General features: G+C 30.9%; 1 protein-coding gene and 1 pseudogene across 1 annotated transcript; one reads left to right on the plus strand and one right to left on the minus strand.

Annotated features, from left to right (window-relative positions):
* The first annotated feature begins 10,606 nt into the window (after positions 1-10,606).
* On the plus strand, positions 10,607-13,534 carry LOC18031778 (pentatricopeptide repeat-containing protein At1g79540). The gene has a single exon (XM_006421260.2). It carries the CDS (start codon positions 10,780-10,782, stop codon positions 13,183-13,185), a length of 2,406 nt encoding a protein of 801 aa, XP_006421323.1. The 5' UTR covers positions 10,607-10,779; the 3' UTR covers positions 13,186-13,534.
* Positions 13,535-16,475: 2,941 nt separating this feature from the next.
* LOC18031332 lies at positions 16,476-23,750 on the minus strand (annotated as a pseudogene).
* Between the last annotated feature and the right edge of the window lie 1,066 nt (positions 23,751-24,816).

A 24,816-nucleotide genomic window follows, 5' to 3' on the forward strand; every position in this document is an offset into this window, starting at 1 on the left:
ACTTAACAGTAGATCTATGGTGGAATAAAGCTCCATTGATAGTAATACTTATACGTATATTTGGCGACAAAGATTCCAGACACCATAATGAATTTCATCGAATATAAAAATGAATGGCCAGTGACGGTCCTAACTGCGGTCGTATGTGGCTTCAATTAACCAGATATCCTTCATTTAATAACCAATAAAAATAAAGAAAGAAAGTGATTAGAGGAAAATTAGTATAATAAAAAATAAATCTACTACTATGCGACACAAACCTTAGTGAGAGCATGGGGTTTTAATGTTGAAATCCTACATTAATTCAAAATTTAATGCAATGAAATCTCATTCCAAACAAAGGATTATATTACTTAATGAGGAATAATTCCCGAATATTTTGCAATGTTGTAATTCCAAATAATTTTATTTAACGGTTAAAAATATTTAACTGCTTTTATAAGCTCTTTTTAAAATTTCTTATATTGTTTGGTTGTATTTCAAGTAAAGCTTTGGGATTAAGTTATTCTATCTCTACTAAGGGCCAGTTTGGGGTTCTAGTTGAAATTTAATAAGCTGCTTATTTCATAATTTTTTAATGAAAATAGTGTTTGGTAAATTTTATAAAAACAGCTTATTTCATAGTTTTCTCCATTTTGTCAGTAGTTTTTAAAAATAACTTATTCAATAAGCTACCACTTTTTTTAAAATTCCTATTATAACCCTATATTTTAATAAAAAGACAATTGTATCTTACTTATCCATAAACCCTAATATATAAATCATTAGATATTATATTACCGCCATAATTTAGTTACTGCCATAATCACGTACGTTCTCTCCAGTTTTGATCTATTAAGTTCATGTTCTAATTTCATAACTATACCTTTTAAAGCTTAATCTATGTATATTTATATTTTTATTAATTAATTGTTTCAAATCCGCTGGCAATCTATTTTCAAAAGAAAAATCCATGATATTTATTTTGTCAGATTATGAAGTTCTTTAGATTTTTTTTAATTGAGTTTTTTTCATGTATTTATAACATATTTAACAAAAAAAGATATGTCTAAACAATTTATTAAATATACTCTAAAAATAAAAATTAATTAAAACTCATGTCTATTTTGGCTATTATATAATAAAACAACACTTTCGTAATATAATTTACTAAATGCATATACACTAGTTTTCAAACTCACAGCAACTGCAATAGTAGAGTTTATCAAACACCAAGCTACTTTTTCAATCAGCATCTTATTTTATCTGCACAGTACAAGTAATTTATTTCATCAGTCTCCGCAATCCCAAACTGTCCATAATAAGAGTTCAAATTTTAGATTTTTGAAAGTAGATATTATAGAAGTTTTACTAAAGTATTAAATTATTTAAAATACCCTCAATTTATTTCATAGTTTTATTTTATTCTTTTCATAATATAATTTTAAAAAACTTGTTTATTAAAATAATTTTACAATATTTAATAAAAGTTCTCATCGATGATTAAACAACTAAAATACTTTTTTGTAAAAAGTCCACTTAGATTAAGCTCTATTAGAACAAACTGTATATAAGCTCTACTGTCATTATTTATGATGGCTAAGGATAAAAGTTTTCTATACAAAGGCAAAAAGCATTTTAACTTGAGGCAATTGAATCTCACCTCTCAAATTGAATGTCCGCAGACTTTTTTTCATCTGGGCATTTGCATGAGAGAAGCTGCACATGTGTGTCGGTGCGCATGTGTGTTTTCTTAAGCATAAATCTCAAAACAATTCTGTAAATAATTTTTTAAAATATCATATTTTTATTGTCATCCAATAGGATGCTATATTGTGATATCAATTTCTTCAGGAAACTCAAAGCAAATGATAAATTTGTTGGAAAGCAACCAACAAAGCACGAAAATTAAATTAATTATGGATTGCAATTAAGGATGTCAATTTTATCTATGGATATCCAATCTGAATGGATATCCGCGACAAACGGATTTAATTTTTATTGTTTTAGCTGGTGCAAATATGTAAAAGTGTAGGAATTAATCTTCTGTTTAATTAACAATTATGGGTTGGTAAAATGTTTCATTATCTACTTAGTTTCCAAACCCGACTTTTTTTAGTATAAAAATAGATTTATTATGCTTATATTTACACCTAAAAATTATTTTTGATTTAATCAATTATACCAATTTAGCTAACATGCTTTCACAATATTGTAATGCAATTAATATGAAAGTACACATTATTATAAAATAATTATTTAAGTTAAATTTTTTTAAAAAAACTTAATTTTAAGAAACAAAACCATAAGAAGTAAAAATATTAATTCTTTAAGAATATTCAAATTTATTTGGTAGAGTTAGTAATATATTTTTTCTGTATGTATTTAATTGGACATTATAATGATGTATAAATTTATATAATAAATTTTGAGGAAGTAAGTGGCGAGAATTATATGAAAAATCCGTTAAATACCCATACCCTAATGGGTATTTAATAGGTTTAGTATTATTAAGAATTTGTCTAATAATTGATGGATACAAATATCTAAAAAATTAGCGCTTAAAAATGAAAAATCATTGTCCATTGGAACCCGTCTCCATTAAATTTCTAAGTGTGCATTTGACATATTGTATTGTATTATGTTGTATTGCATTATTTTAATACATGTGTATCGTATTGTGTTGTATTATATTAGCATTGTATTATAATAATGTTGTGCAATGTGTTTGTGCTATATTGTACTGTATTAATTTTTTGTGATTAATTTAAATTATATATTTAGACAATAATATTGATTAGTACTTAAAAAAATTAAATATAAAAGTCTTAAATTTTAGAAATTTAACTTTTTAATAAAAATGTTAAAAGAATCATAATATTTCATAAAGATCAAAGCTTATATCCTTAAATTTTTGAAAATATAAACTTTATTTTTCAGTATTTTCTAAATATATAACCTGTGAAATAAATATCGAAACAAACAATTTAATCAAATAATCTCTAAATGACATAACAACATAAATAAATAGTTAAAATCTACAAGATTTGTTCAAAAATCATCTTAGGATGATAGAGTAAAAGTTTATATATTCCAAAAGATAATTACAAAATAACAAAGCGATTAATTATTGTAACATATTCACTAACAAAATTAATTGTGCTAAATTATCCAGTAATTATTTAAACTATTAATTTTCAATTATTATTCAATTGTTTTTCATACTTAAACATTTATTATTAGTTATATTAACTTATGAAAGATTAATCGACTTTTTATATTAATTATTATAATATAATTAAATAATAAATTATTTAATTATATTTTTAATATAATAAAAATTAAAATATAATATAATATTATTGAAGAATAAATTTTTAATTTATTAATTTATATTAGTAATTATAATGTAAAAATAAAATATTATATTATATTCAGAAATTATATTTATTTATTAGTATTAAAGAAAAAAAGAGAAGTTAATGCGGCAACTATAGCATTAGGGTGCTTCAACTTGGTGCCCGGAACATGGGATATGTAATAAGGGGCACCAAACACCTCCTAATTGTGATATGTTCATATATAGAAATAAATATTAATCGGAATGTTGCCTACTCATCAGAGTCATTGTCCCACTTCGGAGAAAGCAATGTATAATTATTATTCTTGACGTAACGTAAATTCTATTATGGGTTTAGGTGCACGTTAGTCGTTTTCATACATGGAGAGCAGACACCGGTTGGGCCTGCAAATGTGGGACCAACTAATCTATTTTGGTGGGGTCAGGTAATGGAAGAATCAGGCAATAGATTATGTTTTTCCAACTGTCTATGGTCGACAATTATGTTTTATACTTTATTATTTGATTGGATAAAATCATTCACAAGTAAACTTGAGACAAAGCATCAAACGTATGCCTCCCTCGTTCGTTTCAAAATGCGCTGAATTTACACGTGACATAAATATTAGACTTGGGAGAAATCAATTTCACGTCGGTGACGGCTTTGATAATTAATTACTCTAAGGAAGACAATGACGGCCTTGATAATTGGACTCTAAAATTAAAAGAAAAATCAACTAGTCAATTATACGAGGCTTAGTTCACATCACACTTGGACGAATCGGAAAGTAGATCAATTAGTCCATAACAAGCAAACGGCAGAACAAATTTTTTTTTTTAAAAAAAAATTATATCTTTCAAATTGAAAACCATTTCGTTCGTTTGAAAAAGAAAAAAACTAAGACAAAGAAATATAATGATTAAAAAATAATTGGACAAGGAGAGACGATAAATTGAGAGATATTTTTTCAATATCGTGTCGTGTGCATGACGCATAATAGAAAGAACAAGAGATGAGTTGTGTTTGTGTCCCTAACCTCCTCTTTACGAACGAATATTTTTAATCATTAAGAAAAGGGTCTTTTTTCTCAATGAAGAGTAAAGATTAAAGGAGAGTTCAGTTTCAGCCGCCTTGCTTAAGAGTTGGTTTAAGTTTTTTTTCTTTTTTTTAATTATTATTGTAATAATAGTTAGTTAAAGTTAAAATATCAAAGATGGGATGCCGTTTGTCGGAAATAATCGAAGACGCAAGCACAAGTTGTAACGCGACGGTTTCAGTTTCCGTTTAATCCACGAAAGTTCTTTGTGGGTCCACTTCCCTGGCCCACAAGAATCGCAAGTATCGTCTGCCTGCGCTCCCCTGCAGCGCAAAAAATACAGATTCCAAAGACTTTTTAACTTGCCGTAAAAATTGTTTACAATGTTATCGCTGTTGAATCCCATGAATGTTTAACACCTATCTCTCGTATTCCAATTCCCATGATCAATTAAGGATCTATTTGGAATTAAGATATTATAATTTTTAAATTATAATTATTGTAAAAAAAATTATAACAATAAAATAAAAATTAATAATTTTTAATAAATATAAATTTTAAATAATAATTTTGATAAAATTATTAAAAATATAATAAAATTTTCATCGTATAAGTGAAAAATTATTTCAGCATATTTTCTAAGGTACAGCAGTTAGTGTTTATTAAACACTTTAGTTCTGTAACTTTTAAGCTACAACTATCCAACTTGAATTTCAAACACACCTTAAACGAAGTTGTTTGAAGTCTACTCGAGTAGACTCCTAAAGAGAATGGAATTATAAATTTCATATTAAATTTTTGATGTATTTATTTAATTCCATATTAATTTAAATCACATTATTTACATAATTTTTTTCCTCAAAGAAATAAATTATGAAAATGCCCTTAAAGACACTTCAAAATTAAGTTAAATACTCTTATATTTTAGAAAGATTTGTATTATTTAATCATGTCGAATCATCATTTAAACATATAAGAAGAAGATATTTATTGTTTATTTCACCTTAAAATCATGTTTCATTTTAATCAGAACTTGTGACATCCAATGAACAAATTTTTTGCAACACCCCACAAGTATTTATTGTTTAGGTTTAAAAGTTGTTGCTTGTAAGGGCTTATTTGGTAATACTGCAACTTTTATAATAATTGTTCTTTGTTGTGCTGTAGAAATAATCAGTTGTGAAAAGAATCAGTTAAACGTTTGGTAAAAATTATTTTTAAAAGTATTATGAGTTTTAAAAGTAGTCGTATGTGTTTAATAAATCTTACTATTAAGCTATTGTAAACATAATGTTAACTAAAATTTATTTACACATTTATAAACATTATATAAAATATTTTTATTGTATAATATATAATAATTGATTACTAAAATAAATATTAAATAATATTAATTTTTTATTATCTCAATATAATTGGTAATAATAATATTATTATCTTTAAAGTCAATGATTTTATTTCCTAATTGATAAGGGTAATTTTGGATTTTTATAATATATATGGGAATATATATGGAATTGTATTAAGTATAAAAGTGATTTTTAAAACCAGATTTTGAAAAGCCACTCCTTTTCCTATTTTTCAAAATCTATTACAAGATGAATGATTTTGGTAAAAGTAATTTTAAAAAAAATGTACCAAACACCAAAATTAATTTTAACTTTTCAAAATCACTTTTGAATCTCTCAAAAGCAATCCCAAACAAGTTCTTATAATGCTAGAATTATACTTTAGAAGCTTGCAAGTGTGCTAAGTTAGGATATTATTGAAAATCCTTAAAACTATTATCGTCAACACATATTTTGATTCTAAAATGACAATATATGAATTTTTGGTTCATTATTTGGGAGAGAAGAATATAGGAGCTTTAATTGATGATTTCATACATATTCAAAATTATTTTAATTTAGGGGTATTATTATTTTACCGCCTAATATTTTCTCACATATTATTTTATCACCAAAGTTTTCTGATAATTACTTTTTTCTACTTGATATTTTAGTTTTTACCCTTTCACCATCAAACTATTAAAGTTAATAACTTTTAATAGAAATTATATTAAAACTCTATTTTACTCCTAAACTATGTAAGTGTAATTTAACAATGTAAATTAAAGAAGTAGAAAATTAACTATAGATAAGAAATAATATTTTTATCAATTAATTATTTTATATATCTAAAATAATTAATTGCTAAAATTATAAATATAATACCTTGTGAAATTTTTAAAATGCTGAATATATTGAAACTCTTAAAATACTCTTGTAACATAATGAACTTATTAATTGAGTTAACAGTTTAGTAGTAAAATAATAAAAAAAATGAAATATTAAGTAGACAAATGTAATTATCATAAATTTTTGTGGTAAAAGTGATATGTTAGAAAATATTAATCGGTAAAATGATAATATTTCTTTAATTTATTAAAAATAAGGTTAAATTATTTTGTTCGCGGAATTTTACCATAAGTCACCGAGAGAGAGGTTGAGACTTTTTCCCTTGCGTTAAAGAGAGTGAGAGAGAGAGAGGTCTAAGATTACAACCAAAATATCATTTTCAATGTGCCATCTTTTTTGACTGCAGGAAGAATCAAAATTAGGAATTGTAACGAATGGTCAATAGAAAGTGGAATATGATCCGCATTAATTGTTTGCTGACAAAGATTATCACCAAGGCATCAGAATTTTAATTTGTCGATGCTTTGGCAATTTGCTCGTGATATTTAATAATGTATATGGCATATGGCCGGGCTCTTAACATTTTGTGACCGACCGAGTCTTATGTTCTAAATTTATTTTGCAGCCTTTCACATTTAAAAGTGTGTGTGCCATGTGCGTACAATAAAAAAAATTTAATACAAGTTTATAGATGTATAAATAAAATTTATTCAATATTATGTCAAATTCAATCATTTATATGTTTATAATAATTTAACTGTAAGATTTATCAAATACATATAACTATTTTTAAAACTTACAGTACTTTTAGAAATAAATTTAACTAGACCTTTAAATAATTCTCTTCATAATCGATTATTTCTAGAAACCAGCAACTATTAATTATTTTAAAAGATACAACATTATCAAATTGGCCATAAATTTGCTTGAAAATAATCTTACTAAGCTTCTAGAAGTATTTAATTTAATGCTTTACAAGTAACTTATGTCCTTAAAAACACATGTTAATAGGGAAAAAAAAAACCACCACCAAAACTCCCGAAATTTGCTTGAAAATGTACATGTTTCCACATTTTATTTTAAAAAATAGTCACACACAGAGATAAATATATAGATAGATACACATACACATATATATGTACACCCCACTTCATTCCATATGAGTATAATTGTTTTTAGAAAAAAAAAATATGCGTGACCATTTTTAAACTTAAAAGGTTTATGTGTACATTTAAACTAACCCTGAGGCTTGCTAGGTTTTCCCATGTCAATAAATAAGAAAACATTGAATTAGAGAATTTAGAAAAGTAAATACTAATTTTTCAATGGGTTGGCTTTGGAAGGGCACGGATTTGTGGGCTAAGATTGTTGGTCAACTTAGTAATAAAATTCAATGTGGTGTGGGTAAGCCCATGGAGGCTGTTGTAAATACATCCAATACTTCTTTTATTTGGCACTGAAATTATCTTATCACAGTACCCCGATTCATTGCCGCGTGCTGTTGGTGAGCCCATGTTATAAGACTGCCTCTCTTAAGAAGAAAAAGAATTTCTGTCTGACAACATTTTCATAATTTTGCTCTATTTAGAATTTAGTAGTCCGCTTATATCTGCTCAATAATGAAACAGGTTTATTTTCGGATTGAGCTTTTAGAAAGTTTATTTCAAGAACTACATTAGATACGACATAGAAATTAGAAATGAAAAGGAAATGGATCTGCTCATCGCCTGAATTTTTGCTAAGAATCAGATCGACGGGCATCAATTGTTTCATGTGGGATCTAATTTATTGCTAACAGTTGATTTGGTGTTCAGCACAAGTTCAACTAAACTTCAGATCTTGGTCCAAATAAAAAAAAGAGTAAGATCCCATGGGACGGACATTTTAGAATTGGTTTAGGAGAATTGAAACTAAACTTGAACAAAATTTTATAACCTAAAGTGAATCAAATAGAATTTTGATTTAGTTTACAAATTCAGTTTGATTTGGCTGGGCTTGAGCTTTTTTGTTAACTAAATATTTACTCTATTAAACCACATTGATTTAATAGTAAAATGAGATAATGACTCTATTAAATTATATTGCTTAATAGTATGTTCACATGAAAAAAAAAATGAAGACGTTTGCATGAGAGAATGACTCTTTATATATGTATGTGTGTGTTAATTCTCAGATGAGAACACTCATATTTTTTAAAATATGAATTTGAGATTTTATAACGATGTCAAATGCTTTTACACCATTGCAACCTATTGAAAAATCATTTTACAATAGTGCAAAAGCATTTGACATTTCACATTTTTGTGTGAAATCCTAAATTAGCATTTTAAAAAATGCCAGCAACCACATTAGACAGATACTATGTATATAGTTGTGTTTCAATGAAAAATTCTCTCACTTTGTTTTTTTCCCCCTTTATTATTAATAAGCTTTTGCTATAATGCCGCGACTTTTAGTCCAATTTTATACTATTTGGAAGAAAACGAATTTGTCTAATAATATTTTCCCGATTTTATACTATTTAGAATTTTGAATATTATAACAAATGTCTATTTTTTGTGGTTTATTTTAGACTACTTTTAACTTATAAGTAATGAAACTAAGGTTTATTTTTGGATTGAGCTTTTGCAAAATTTAGTTTCAAGAACTACAATAGATAAGGCATACAGATTATACATATAAAAAAGTATGCTCCTTGAGGCGCATGGGGTGGACAATTTTGGGTTCGGTTTGGTAGACTTAAAATCAAATTAAAATTGAATTTTGTAAACCAAGTTGAACTAAATCGACTTTTAGTTTGGTTGATTTTATTCACAAAGTCGTTTTGCTTTGATCTCATTTGAATTTTTTTGTTAATAGTTAATCGTTTATTTTATTTTTTTTGATTTGTTACTGTTGTTAAACTTGAATCTAAATTTAAATATAAAATTTTCAAAGTCCGTCCTATCATACTCAGATCTATCTATGATTCATATATTAAAAAAAGTGATTTTTAAAATTTTTAATATTATAGAAATTACAAATCAAATCGAACTAAATAAAAAACAAAGCCATCAGTTTCATTAATTGAACCAGAATGGTTTTATTAAAACTAAACCGAATTGAACATGGAATTTTAGTTTGTAACCATATGCATTGCAATTTGATTTTCAATTATCATAAATTAGAGCCAAGCTAAATACAACTTAAATATTTTGAATTTTATCCCAAACTCATTAAAAGCTTTTGAAAATCAGAGTGCTGGAAGAATCTCTGCTTTGCAAAAGGAACGAAATGACAATATTGCCCTTACATTCCTCCTCATAAAACTGGACATGGCCGGGGGCGAGTCACGAACTTGAGATAAAAGGATAAACCTAGAGAATTTACTTTTAAAAAATAAAAATTATGGCATTTACTTTAAAAAAATAAAAGACAATTTCTGTTTATTCTTTTTTCCTTTTAAAAATGGAAAAAGAATAACAAACTGCTTTCTTTACTTTCGGGCTTTAGAAGTGGTCTGATTATTAAAGAAAAGCAGAAAAATAATAATTTATTAAATTAATCTTAAAAATAACATAAAAATTTACTTAAATTTTATATAATATTTTATTTTTTACATGAATTTGTTAAATTAATTTTTTATAAAACAAATATAAAAAATTATTATAAAGATTTTTAACTTTTTTAAATTAACTGATATTAATTATTTATAAGTAATTATTAATAAGATTATTGTATGGATATAAAAAAGTATCAAATTTTCTACAATTATTAATTAATTAATTAATTAATTAATAATTATTAGTTAATTTATTAAATAATATTTTTAGAGATAAATTAATTAAAATAAAAAATAAAAAAATATTATTGCAAAAAAATAAAGATAAGAATATAAAAATGTTAATTTTTAAAAAAAATATAAGAATAAAATAAATATTTAAATTAAAATATAATAACTAAACATATATTTCCTCATAATAAAATAAGTAAAATCAAGATTTATAAAACAATTGAAAAAAAAAAAAGCAAAATCAGTCAACAAATTTTCTCTCAATGTAAATGGCTCAACTCAAATTTTCTCGTCAACCAAACAGCAAAACCGGAGAGTCGTTTCGTCTTCTTCTTCTCGTTCTTCATGCAATATCTAAAAGCCATTTAAAACCCTTATCCCAAAAAAAAAAAAATCTTAAAACCTAATCCCTGGAAAAAAGTAAAACAAAAAGTAAACAATGAGAATATTATCACCCTTCTTTGCAAATCTGCCATGAAACTCCCTTCACTTCTTCTGCGCCCAATCTCCTCCGCTCATCAATTCTCCCCAAAACTATCACCACCATTCCACTATCTCCACTCGCCCTCTTCAGCAGAATCAAGTACTATCAATGAAGTGCTCACCATCCTGGACACTGTAACCCCCATCGAACCGGCCTTGGAACCGCTGCTTCCCTTCCTCTCCAAGACCACCGTCACCTCTGTTATCATGAAAACAAAAAACCCTCAGGTGGGTTTCCGTTTTTTCATCTGGGCAGCGAAGCGCAAGCGTCTGCGTAGCTTTGCCTCTAACAGTGCAGTCATCCGCATGCTTCTGAAACCAAATGGGTTTGATTTGTATTGGCAAACCCTCGATGAGTTGAAGTCTGGTAATGTTTCTGTTGTGTCAGATGTATTTTTTGTTCTCATTTCGGGATATTACAAAGTGGGTGACTGTGAGAAAGCTTTGGAGAGTTTTGGTAAGATGAAGGAATTTGATTGTCAGCCTGATGTTTATATGTACAATGCGGTTTTGAATATTGTGTTTCGTAAACAATTGTTTTTGTTAGCTTTGGCTGTTTATTATGAGATGGTAAAGTTGAATTGCTTACCTAATATAGTGACATTTTCTCTTTTGATTGATGGGTTATCGAAGAGTGGCAAGACTGAGGTTGCAATTAAGATGTTCGATGAGATGACGCAGAGAGGCATTTTGCCTAATAAGTTTACTTATACAATTGTTATTTCAGGTTTATGCCAAATCAACAGAGCTGATGAGGCATATAGATTGTTTTTAAAGATGAAAGATAGTGGTTGTAGTCCTGATTTTGTGGCTTATAATGCATTGCTTAATGGGTTTTGTAAGTTACGAGGAGTTGATGAAGCTTTGGCGCTTTTGAGGTCTTTTGAGAAGGATGGTTTTGTTCCTGGATTAGGGAGTTATAGTTGTTTGATTGATGGGCTGTTTAGAGCTAAGAGATATGATGAAGCTTATGCGTGGTATAGGAAAATGTTTGAGGAGAAGATCGAGCCTGATGTTGTTTTATATGGTGTAATAATACGTGGGTTATCAGAGGCTGGTAAGGTTAAGGATGCTATGAAGTTGTTGAGTGACATGAGTGATAGAGGAATAGTCCCAGATATATATTGTTACAATGCTTTGATTAAAGGGTTTTGTGATCTGGGTCTTTTGGATCAGGCACGCTCCCTTCAAGTCGAGATTTGGAAGCGTGATAGCCTTCCAAATACTCACACTTTCACCATTCTTATTTGTGGTATGTGCCGGAATGGAATGGTTGATGATGCACAAAAACTTTTCAATAAAATGGAAAAGGCTGGGTGTTTTCCTTCTGTTGGTACATTCAATGCTCTTATTGATGGACTTTGCAAGGCTGGTGAGCTTGAGAAAGCTAACCTTTTGTTTTATAAGATGGAGATAGGGAAAAATCCTACGCTATTTCTTCGGCTTTCTCAGGGTGGCAATCGGGTTCATGATAAGGCTAGTTTACAAACTATGGTGGAGCAATATTGTACCTCGGGGTTGATTCATAAGGCCTACAAGATTCTCATGCAACTTGCTGAAAGTGGAAATTTGCCAGACATCATCACTTACAACATTTTGATTAATGGTTTCTGTAAGGTTGGCAACATTAATGGTGCTCTCAAGCTTTTCAAGGAGCTACAACTCAAGGGGCTCAGCCCTGATTCTGTAACTTATGGAACACTGATTAATGGTCTTCAGAGAGTTGACAGAGAAGAGGACGCCTTTAGAATCTTTGAGCAAATGCCGCAGAATGGTTGTACACCTAGCCCAGCAGTTTACAAGTCACTTATGACGTGGTCATGTCGGAGGAGGAAGATCTCATTAGCTTTTAGTCTTTGGTTGCAGTATCTGAGGGACATTTCTGGCCGGGATGATGAATCAATGAAATCAATTGAGGAATTCCTTCAGAAGGGAAAAGTGGAAAATGCAATCCAAGGCTTATTGGAAATGGATTTTAAGCTGAATGATTTTCAATTAGCGCCTTATACCATTTGGCTCATTGGACTGTGTCAGGATGGGCAAGTAAAAGAAGCTTTCAATATTTTTTCTATTCTAGTAGAGTGCAAGGCCATCGTCACTCCCCCAAGCTGTGTTAAGTTGATACATGGTCTCTGCAAGCGAGGGTATCTAGACCTGGCAATGGATGTTTTCCTTTACACACTGAAGAATGATTTCATCCTGAGGCCACGGGTTTGCAACTATCTTCTTAGGTCTCTTCTTCTTTCTAAAGATAATAAAAAAGTTCATGCCTATCATCTTCTTCGCAGAATGAAGTCTGTTGGATATGATTTGGATGCTTGCCTTTACCCAAAAACCAAATCCCTTTTACCTGGTCCTTGGAATACACGAGAAATGGAGAACATGTCTCCTGGATAAATTTTCAATATGTGGACAATTTGAGGAAGGATGTTCAATATTTTTGGCACTGCTGGAGAAATTAGTCACCTCACTGGTGCTCGTCAGCTGTAATTTGTACAATTTTCTGTTTAGGGGTAATTGCTGTAAACAAGGCCTGTGGCATTTTTTTTTCCCCTACCCCTTTCTCTGCATTACCCTTCACTGATTTGATTACCTTGAGTACAATTATTCTTGGACCTTGAGAAATAAGAGGACGTGAGAAATTAGGAGGTGGATGGCATAGACTGTTTTCTGTGCATCCTAAAATTTTGTAACTTATACACAGAATTGTTTTTGTAAGTTCATTTATTGCTACAAAGATGGAAAATTCATCTACTGTGAAATAAAATGTTGCTTTCTTGATTAATTATTTGTTGGAATTGAAATTCAGGATTTGGGCTTTTACGAATTGTTATTATTATTATCATCATCATCTATAGTTTGTGTTTTCAGGGTTGTATTTTTTGATCACGCTTACTATTATGATTATTGCAGTTGTTTCTCAACTCTTCTGAAGTTAGCTAATGTACATAAACTTCTGCAGTTGGTGTAAATTATTTGTGATGTGTTTATCTTAGTTTTGAGGTGATTCTATTATGCCCTCATTCCTCCGCAGCAGCCTTGTGTCTTGCCAACGAATCGAAACTTTTATGCCTCATGCATGATTCAATCAATATGTTCAACATTGGTCGTCCCTGTGGCTGAACCACAAATTACTTGAGTCTAGTTTAAGTTTGAACCAAGCAATTGCACAGTGCACACTAAATCTTTGTTCTAGGTTATTCAAATTTTATTAGAACGATTCATACCTAGGATGTTGTGTTACCCATCACTAGCTGTCCAGTTGAATATCACTAAAAAAGAAAAAAAAATCGGAATATAAATTGTGGTTGCCTTCAAAGATAGAAGTTAAAAAATCTCTTTAAATTCTGGAAATGCAACCAAAAGGCATGTGAATAGCACGAGTCTTCAAATCAGAATCTCCTCCTGCCATGGATGATCTTCAATCTTCGTGTTGAAACAAAATCATGTTACAATCACAGTTCCACTTTCATCTTGCCCTTGATATTCAACTCAAATCAATTTGGATATGCAATGCATAACGACTGACATGAATATCAATTTATTAAACGACACTTCTGAGAAACATGGGCAGAAGTAGAAAAAGCTTTTTCTTTGCACCAGGATCATCCTTCAAGCTAAAGTTTCAGCTTCAACAACAATGAACCTATTCATGGGTATTTATCTTTCTTTCTCTTTTTTTTTTTTTCCCAGTAAGTTATTTTTTTCATTATGTTTGGAATTAGCTTTCATATATACTTTAATTTAATACTGCGATAAAAACTGTAATTTTTTGATTTATATAGATTTCAATCTAAGAACTTGGATTTCAATCTAGTTGCTCATGGTAACCAAGAGTACTACAAAAATGCACAAAAAATGAAGAACTTTTCATGTAAAGCCATTACATATTCTCTGTCTAAACTCTGTCTTATTAATCTTGATCAATTTATTATTACTTGGTAGTTGGTAATGTCATTAATTAGGGGGCTATTTATACATGTTTACAAATGGTTAATTTTAGATGTCAAAGAGATCAAGTTGGTTGTGTTGTGATTACAGCTGGTATAGTTTATTTAATTCTGCTGTAGTTTAATTTTTCTAATATGTAATTGCTCAATTCTTTTCTTAGCAAATTTTTAGATAATCATTTTAGTTTACTTAATATTTTGTTTTGCGAGTTGATGAGCAATATCCAATATTTTACAGCGTGGACTATTATTAGTTACTAGGTGGAATCCTCAAGAGTTGCAAAAGTTTCAAAAAGTTTAATTTAAATATTAAAATGATTTTAAACCCTAATGTAGCTCATAAAAATCAACTATGATATATAAAAATTAAATCGACTATGCAACGAAAAAATTAAAAAATGTAAACAATTCAATAATTAATGAAGGTTTACAAATGTTTAATTATTCAACAATTTCCTGCAATTTGATTAATAATAGTTCTTTTGCCGTTAAGTCATCTAAGCTTCCTCTTATGACTGTCTCTAGTTTTTGTGTTTTCCATATTTATATGTGATGAACTGAATATACTCTCTCTAATCTCTCACAAACGAAGGCACAAATTTAACAAATAATCGGCCCCCCCTCAACTTCATTTATAGCAGCCTGCAACTTGACTAAGAAGCTAACGAACTTATAACTAACTGGACACCCCTTGCCACCTCATCAGTGCCATGTCATAACCGCTTCTAACTATATTAACTGGCTTTGAATGGTCACTTCAGAAGATCTTACGTGAATTGGACAGTAGAATTGTTTGACGCACAGAATAGTTTCAACTGATGGACTAAATAGTAGCAGAGTACTATGTGATTAATCCTACTGTCGGTACTTGCATAGGCTTTCAAATTATTCTTGCAATTTTTCCCAGATCTCACCCTCAGGTTGTATCTCCAGTCAAGCGATCACTAATATTTGTGAAGCTATTTGTGCAGACTGCGGCCTGCCCCTTTTTAACTCAGATTGATGAATCATTTGCAATATTTTACATTGCTATAATTCGAAAAAAAATTATGGCCAACGGTTGAATTGAATAATTTTTAACTCATCCAACCAAAATTTTCTACTTTCGGGGATAATCTTCAAAATCATTTTACAATCACAGTGGCACTTACTTTCATCTTCCCTGCTTTTCAATTTAATCAATTTAGATATATATATGCAAAGCATAAAATGGTTTTTGGAACATGACCTTATTAAACAATTCTTGCAAAAGAACATATAAGAAATAGCTCTTTCAGAAGCCATAACTTCATTTGAAAAATGTTAGACAATGGGAATATATTACAATTGGAAATGAAACAAATTGTTTACATAACACAGACTTGCAGTCAAAGTATTGCTTTCATAAAATCCAGATGACAAAGCAGAGAGCTAGAGTGAGATGAGAATGCCTATTCCTCTAGTGGAATGCTTGTAATTACATTTACTCGATTAAGCACTTGAATCTTACAAACTCTAAACCAATCCAGTTTACAACTTACGAACAGCATGCCTTGAGGCTTTCATGCTTTAATTTCATGTCTATTACCTATATAGTAGGAAGTAATTTTGCTTGGTGGTTGGCTTGATATGGTTGCTAGATTTGTTGATTACAGTTTTCAGGATTTATACACTTGCAGTTAATTGACAGATTATTTCCCCAGAAGAGATTAAATGAAGTCTTTTCTACATGTTATAAAGTTAGTGTTGTCTGGAATCTTAAAATTTTAAATTCTTCTTCGATTTTCCTTCCTTCTCCTGCATCTGACGCTTTCTCTTCTTCTCATTCTCAGCAACCATGCCACTGAAGTCCTGGCGTTGACTGTGCAACTTCTCCTCCTGTTTTGCTTCCTCGTATTTTGCGGGCAGCACGTTGTCCATAACTTCAAGCTCTTCCGGCTGTAAAATGGCATCCACTCTATCTGTTTGCTGGCCTTTAAGCAGATCAACCCTTTTGACTCTTGTCTTTTTTGTGTGCCAGTGTTGATCACATACGTGTGTGTTGTTACAAGTAAAGTCCGAGGAGCAATTCTCTCCTCTTTTTCTTCAAGAACTTGGTATAAAGTCCTCTCAGGTTCCTTCCTCTGCTGCTTACGAAGGTCAACAACAGCAGGTGTTTCAATGCCAGTAAGAATACTTTGGTGGTGTATCCACCGATTCAACTGATTCAATGCCATCTTCCAATTCTTCTTCTTCAATTTCATCTTCTGCTTCCTCCAAATCACCCCAATGCCTTGTCTTATCAACTGGCTCCGTGTCAACAACATGAGGCTTGTCTGCTTCCTGTGGAATGGGAGCATTGAAACCAGGGATCTTGAGATTGGGGTACGAAGGTGGGGCACCATATCTCTGCATATTTCTTAGGTACGGCGGAGAAGCCACATCCGGGATACCAAGAGCTTCTCTTAACTCATATGATAAGGTGCATGGCTTCATCTCCATTAGCTGCTTTACCTCAAATTCCTTCCCTTCATAGTACAGATCACCATGAGTTGTCAACTTTGGCTTTGTCTGGTATTTGAAAAATGCATCATAGAGAGCCGGATAGTCTATATCCATTTTCTTCATCCTTGGCTGCATGCGTTCACTTTGCTTTTGTTTCAGCTTCTTACTATCCTCTTTCTCATTGCAAGCTTGTCTAACTTTCTCAATTCCTGTCGCAGCAATGAAATCTGGTAGGTGAAATGGCTGCTTTCCAATTCCCCGCTTACCCTGCAAGAATTTTCTCTTCTGACACCAATGCCTTGGCACAGGAACAGTATTTCGGTATGCCTTCAGAAAAACCAGCAACTTGGGGTCTGCTGCAGTTGCATCCCACACTTCAACAACATCAGGCCTCGAGCAGTACCGTTTCACTTCAGCAATCTTCATCCTTCGTCCATGCTTTTTCCTCTTCTTTGAAAGGCCTTTCTCTTTTTGTCGATTGTCCTGCTGCTCTTCATCCTCTGAATCAGATAAGTCGGCCTCCTTCTTCATCTTGCTGGCAGACTCGAGAGAACCAAGAGGGTATTGAAAACTAAATTTCTCGAAAATCTTTTTAAACTCCTCTCTGAATTCGCCATCAAGACCATCATCAAAATCTACTCTTTCTGGAACATCTACTCTTTCTGGAACATACTCAACAGAGACTTGTTCAACTTCAGTTCCATTCAAATCCGTTGTTGCCGATATGAGTGGATTCTCAAGGTACCTCTGCAGGGAATTATTCTCTCAGTAGATTTTGTTTGAATCTTTCTTTGAGATTGTCAAATAAGCTAGGCTTCAAGGGGCATAACAATTTATACTACTAGTAGTGCTAAGTCGAATCTCAAAAGAAAAAGGAAATTGTGAGCTATAATGTGACCAAACAAGGCAAGGAAACAGATGTTGGGAAAATATGCTCTTTAAAAGTATATGTGTTTATTTAATTGTAATAAATAATTTTTTTGATTAATAAAATAAATGAGGTATTTTATTCAAATATCTTAATTGCATTAATATTTGTATTAAAGTCCATTTAATCATATTATATGTATTTATGTGATCACCATGTGGATTCACAGAAGACATAAATACAAATTATCTTATGATTAAATAAATTTAGTTCGCAGTTGATAAATAAAGTTGGCACTTTATTTAGGTATAGACTGTAATAAATTCATTGAATGATTTGTGTTAATCATGTATGAATTTATTGATGTAGTACGACTACATTGAACAGGATCACATATGAGATTTAATTAACTTTGTAATAACTGTCAGACTTATTAAATCTCATAGGCGTTGATTTTAATGTAATCTTAATCTTGAGTTAATTATGATTTCATGATTGTAATTGTTATTCCATTTGAGTTACCAATGGGCACGACACATCCTTGTGGTCAAGATTACCCGGTATCTTGGTGGGAGCAATTATGAGTATTGGAGTTATGGATTAACAATATAGAATTTGTATAACACATCTCTTGATAGGTTTTCGGCACTTGATCATAGAATTCTCTGGCCAGAGTGTGTCAACATATTTAGTATGTTGAAAATGATCATTAGAGAAAACCAGTAAGGATCAAGGAATAAGATGTTATTAAATTGATTGGACAGTTGAGATATCAATTTAATTAACGATGTGGTACAAAAGATTGTACAGTAAAGAAATCAATGTGGCTTGGGACGAATTATTATTCAAGCATACAATTATGGAAGTCAGTTCCAATCTTTTAGTGGAGTAGATTTGGAATTAAATAATTGGGCTAGTTTAATTACATGCCTAATTAGATTTAGAATTAAATAATTGGGCTAGTTTAATTACATCCCTAATTATTGTAGCCACTATTGTATGTTCCCAAATGATCCCCGAGTTATTTAATTGACTGCACCACTACTGGACTAATAAGTAAGATAACTAGCTATTTGGGTCAAAAGCCTAAATATATCATTTAGTGGGAGGCTCCATTTAATTAGCTTTTGTGTAAGGGGCCTTATGTTATTTTACAAGGTGGGTCCCCTATTGAAAAAGTAAATAACGTGGGTTTTATTTTTTGGATTATTTTGGAGCCTAGGGTTTTCACTAAAGGATGATATAAAAGGCTTATTTTTCTCTAAAGAAGAGAGAGAAGCCACTTTATACAAATTGGAGAATAAGATTTTTCTCTCTATTGTTGAGAGAAAAATTTTCTCGTGCTAGTTGCTTTGGTATGATAAAGGCGCCCACACGTCAAGTGCAGATCGAACCTGAGTCATAACCTGGAAGATCATTGGTGACAGTTCGTGATCTAACAAGCGTGGTGGTGACGGATCGTAATCTAACAGGAGTGGTGGCGGCGGATTGTGATCTAGGAGCCTAAATCACTTCAGCGGAAAAAACCAACTCGGATTTTCAAGGTACGATTTCTAGAATACAAATTCTTATATATTATATGAGAGCGATCTTCAAAAGGTTTTATAAAAAATTTAAAAACCTAATTTTTCCCCAACAACAAAATCATAAACTAATGCACAATTCTTTGATTGGCCAAGTATTATTACCATAATGTTTTGGGTGAGCTAAGATTGGTTATTTATCATTTACTCTCTAAATTCAGAGACTTGTTCTTGGAAGAATGCTTAAGAAGGCTCAAAACCTATCATGATCTGAACTCTATATCTCTGACAGGTGGGTATGCTACAATGAATGGTCAGGATTTATGGTTTGAGTTATCGATTCCCTCCCATACCTTCTTTTCCTTCCCGTATGGAGCCGACCGTCGCTTCGACTACTGCAGCCTGGATTTACTGGGTTGGACGAGCAGAAGCATTTAGCAGGAACAACTAATTGGTTTGTGTTATTAACAACAAATCCCAACACCATCACCAGCTTACTCAGAGCTATGTTGATGCTGTTGATACTTATTTATCTCTTCAAATTAAACTTGCAATATCCCCTAGAATTTACTCTCTTGTTTTTATTTCAACATGCAATTTATAACATTACCTCTCTGGTATGTGGTATGTGATCATTTAACCTTCTTTGTAACCTCATCGAGCTCAGTCTCTCTATTAACATGTTGGTTAAAAAATCAGTTTTTCTCAAAAAAAAAAAAAATTTTAGGATTGATCTCATATAATACATAAAAATTCATAATGTAGAAAATAATATCTTAACAATCTGATAAGATGAACAATCGAAATTACTCTAGGTTCCCAAACCACAATCCGTCACTACCACACCTGTTAGATTATTATCCATCACCACCACGTTGGTTAGATCACGATCCATCACCACCACGCTCGTTAGATCATGATTCGTCCCTAAATAATCTTTCAGGCTATGACTCAGATTTGATCTGTATTTGACGTGTGGGCGCCTTTATCACCACAAAAAGTAACTAGCAAGAGAAAATATTCCTCTCAAAACTAGAGAGATTTTTTTTTTATCTATATAATATGACTCTCTATTTTCTTTTAGAGAAAATAAGCCCTTTTATATCTCTATTTGGTGGAAACCCTAGGCTCTATATTTATTAATTTTTAATTCTATTAAATCACATTTGATTTAAATTAAAAAATAATAAAACCAAAAGTCGCATTACTTGTTCTTGTGTTATAGGGGCCCATCTTGAAAAATAACACAAGCCCCCTTATACACAAGCATATTAAATGGAGCCTTCCCTAAATAATATATTTAAGCTTTTAACCCAAATACCTAGTTATCTTTCTTATTAATCTAGTAGCAGTGCAGTCAATTAAATGAGCTAACCCGGGGATTGTATGGGTACATACAATAATGGTTACAATAATTAGGCATGTAATTAAACTAACCCGATTATTTAATTACAAATCTACTCCACTAAAAGATTGGAATTGACCTCTATAATTGTATGCTATATGGGATAGTGTTTTCGAATAATAATTCAACCCATACCACATTAATTTCTTTACTGTATAATCCTTTGTACCACATCATTAATTAAATCGATATCTCAACTGTTCAATCAATTTAATTACATCTTGTTCATTGATACTTATTGGTTTTCTTTAATGATTATTTTCAACATACTAAATATGTTGACACACTCTAGCCAGAGAATTCTATGATCAAGTGCTGAAAACCCATCAAGAGATGTGTTGTACAAATTCTATATTGTTAATCTATAACTCCAATACTCATAATTGCTCCCACCAAGATACCAGATAATCTTGACTATAAGTATGTGTCGTGTCCATTGATAACTCAAATGGAATAACAATTATAATCCTGAAATCATAACTAATTTAAGATTAAGATTACAGTAAAATCAATTCCTATGAGATTTAATAAATCTGACAGTTATTGCAAAGTTAATTAAATCTCATATGTGATCATGTTCAATGTAGTCGTACTACATCAATAACTTCATACATGATTAAAACAAATCATTCAATGAATTTATTACAGCATATACCTAAATAAAGTGCCCAACTTTATTTATCAACTACGAACTTAATTTATTTAATAATAAGATAACTTGTATTTATATCTTCTGTGAATCCACATGATGATGACATAAATACATATAATATGATTAAATAGACTTTACTCAAAATATTAATGCAATTAAGATACTTGAATAAAATACCTCATTTATTTTATTAATTAGAAAAATTATTTATTACAATTAAATAAACACATATATTTTTAAAGATCATATTTTCCCAACCATTTTCCACAAGCTCTCAAAGCATATTTGGCATCTCACGCATGCCCATGGATTCTTAGTGCAAGTTCAAAGGTTTTCCAGGTATGGCCTTAGTAAAAGGATCTGCTAAGTTTTGTTGTGACGCAATATGAGTAACCTCCACATCACCTCTCTGCACTATATCGGTAGTATATCCCTTATAAGATGATACTTTCTCTCAATATATTTTTGTTTCTTATGGTTCCTTGGTTCCTTAGATTGAGCTACTGCATCACTATTATTACAAAATAGTTTTAAGGGGTACAGTTGTAGCAGGTACCACCTTAAGATCTTGTAGGGATTTGCGGAGCCATATAACTTCTTTTGGAGCTTCAGATGCAGCCATATATTCAACTTCAGTTGTGGAGTCTGCAATACAAGATTGTTTCACACTCCTCCAACTAATAGCTCCACTTCCTAATGTAAACACATAACCGGAAGTTGATTTTCTAGAATCCTTATCTGACATAAATTCATAATCAATATAACCAATTGGAATGAGTTCATCACCAGAATACATAAACATATAATTTTTAGTTCTTTTCAGATACTTTATTATATGCTTGACTGTAGTCCAGTGTTCAGCTCCATGATTAGATTGATATTTGCTAACCATCTCTATCGCAAAACAAATGTCTGGCCTAGTGCAAAACATGACATACGTGAGACTTCCCACAACTTTTGCATAGGAACTCATCTCATTTTATCTATCTCTTCAGATGTTTTAGGGAATTGATCCTTAGAGAATGTAATTCCATGTCTGAATGGTAACAAACAAGTCTTGGAATTTTCCATACTAAATCTACCCAATATCTTGTCAATATAAACTGCTTGAGACAAGACTAAAGTTTTATTCTTCCGGTCTCGTAGTAATTTGATACCAAGAATATAACTTGCCTCTCCTAGGTCTTTCATATTAAATTAGTTTGCTAACCAACTCTTTATTGTAGTCAATACTCCTATATCATTTCCAATTAGGAGAATATCATTTATATAAAGAACTAGGAAGGCTACATATTTTTCCTGAATTTTCTTGTACACGCATAGTTCATCAATATTCTAAATGAATCCAAACGATTTAATCACTTGATCAAATCTGATGTTGCATGACAAGGATGCTTGCTTCAATCCATAAATGGATCTCTGCAACTTACATACCATGTGTTCTTGGTCTTTTTGTATGAATCTGTCTGGTTATTGCATGTAGATGTCTTATTCAAGATGCCCGTTAAGAAAGTCAATCTTGACATCCATTTGCCAAATTTCATAATCTAGCACTACAGCAATAGAGAGCACAATCTTGATAGATTTAAGCATAGCAACAAGAGAAAATGTTTCCTCATAATCGATTCCTTCTTTCTGAGTAAACCCTTTGGCTATTAATCTTCCTTTAAATGTTTCCACTCTTCCGTCTACTCCTCTTTTTCTCTTGTAGATCCACTTGCACCGTAAAGATTTTACTCCATTTGGTGCCTCCACAAGTTCTCAGGCTTTATTGGAATACATAGATTCCATTTCTTGATTCATGGTCTTTTTTTAAAATTCAACATCTCTTTCTATTAGAGTTTCGTTGTATCTAATGGGATCTTATACATGTTCATCTGAGATAGCGGTATAGGTTTCTCTCACTAACATGTATTTCGCGGGTTACCCTCCCACTACGAGGAGGTTCTAAAAGTGATGGTTGTTTAAGGATAATCCTTTGTTGATCAACTGGTTGTTGTTGTTCTTCTTGTTCTATAAGAAGTGTTGAAAGCTGAGTATCAACTTGATCACTTGACAGTTCTTCAAGTATTACTTTACTCTTAGTTTTGAAGTTATTCATATAGTCTTCCTCGAGGGAAGTGAGATGTAACACCCCAAATCTAACACGTGCGGAGCACGTGAAGAAGGAGGTTACTTACAAATTCAAATCCTTATGCCAAAAATCTCAAATTTTATTCAATAAAATCCACAAATTTATATGTATAATACTAATCAATCTCTCTCCAAGACATAAATATAACAAAAGTCTTAAAACTCTCAAATTATAAGTTCATAACAGAAATATGAGTTTATTCCTCCTCTTATTCAACTAGCAAAAAAAGAAACGAAATCTCTAACTCCAATGCTAAGCACACCTCTCAAAAGCAACTTAATCTGCAAAAAGTAACGACGAGGGGTGAGTCGTCAACTCGGTAAGTAAAACCATTCCTAACACACTAGCACTACCGATACCAAAAATATTGCAAGCCTTTTTTTTATATTTAAAACATGTATTATAATTCATAAGTTTCATAAAACAACATATTTCAATAAGATGACATAAATTCATGGTAATTCAGAATATCAAAATAATAATCAATTATGAAAGCAAATCGTATATTGCGTACACAGAAATTAGATAGTTAGCTCATGTCACATAGTATCACATGTAGTCCTGGTGACCTGACCAGAAACAGAACCAGAATGTCGTGTGCACAATCAGAATAGAAACCCAGTACTGGTCCAGAACATATATATCATATAATACGATCAGAATCAGAATCAGAATAACTATGGATAGTGAGCCAAAACATTCAAATTAACTTTTCATATGTAATAACTTATATGTGGCACTTTGCATTATATATGGCATTTGGCGGTGCTTGGGCCCTCAAGAGGTGGCCCCCATATAGTGAATCTATTTTTTCTACCTTTGGTTTTAGCACATGTGCTGGTGATCCCCAAATACGGATATGTCGTAAACTTAATTTGTGACCCGACCATAATTCTATTAAGGTTTTAGGCATTGATTTAGATGAAACTAAGTTCAAGAGGTAAATTGCAGTTTCTAGTGCTAGTCCCCAAAAAGAGATTGGTAATGAAGAATAACTAAGCATAGATCTCACCATATCCAAAAGAGTTATATT

This window comes from Citrus clementina, unplaced genomic scaffold (assembly GCF_000493195.1).
Source record: "Citrus clementina cultivar Clemenules unplaced genomic scaffold, Citrus_clementina_v1.0 scaffold_9, whole genome shotgun sequence".
NCBI lineage: Eukaryota > Viridiplantae > Streptophyta > Magnoliopsida > Sapindales > Rutaceae > Citrus > Citrus x clementina.

Excerpts from the sequence above, each read along its gene's own strand:
- LOC18031778 (XM_006421260.2), top strand. The coding sequence starts at position 10,780 with ATGAAACTCCCTTCACTTCTTCTGCGCCCAATCTCCTCCGCTCATCAA.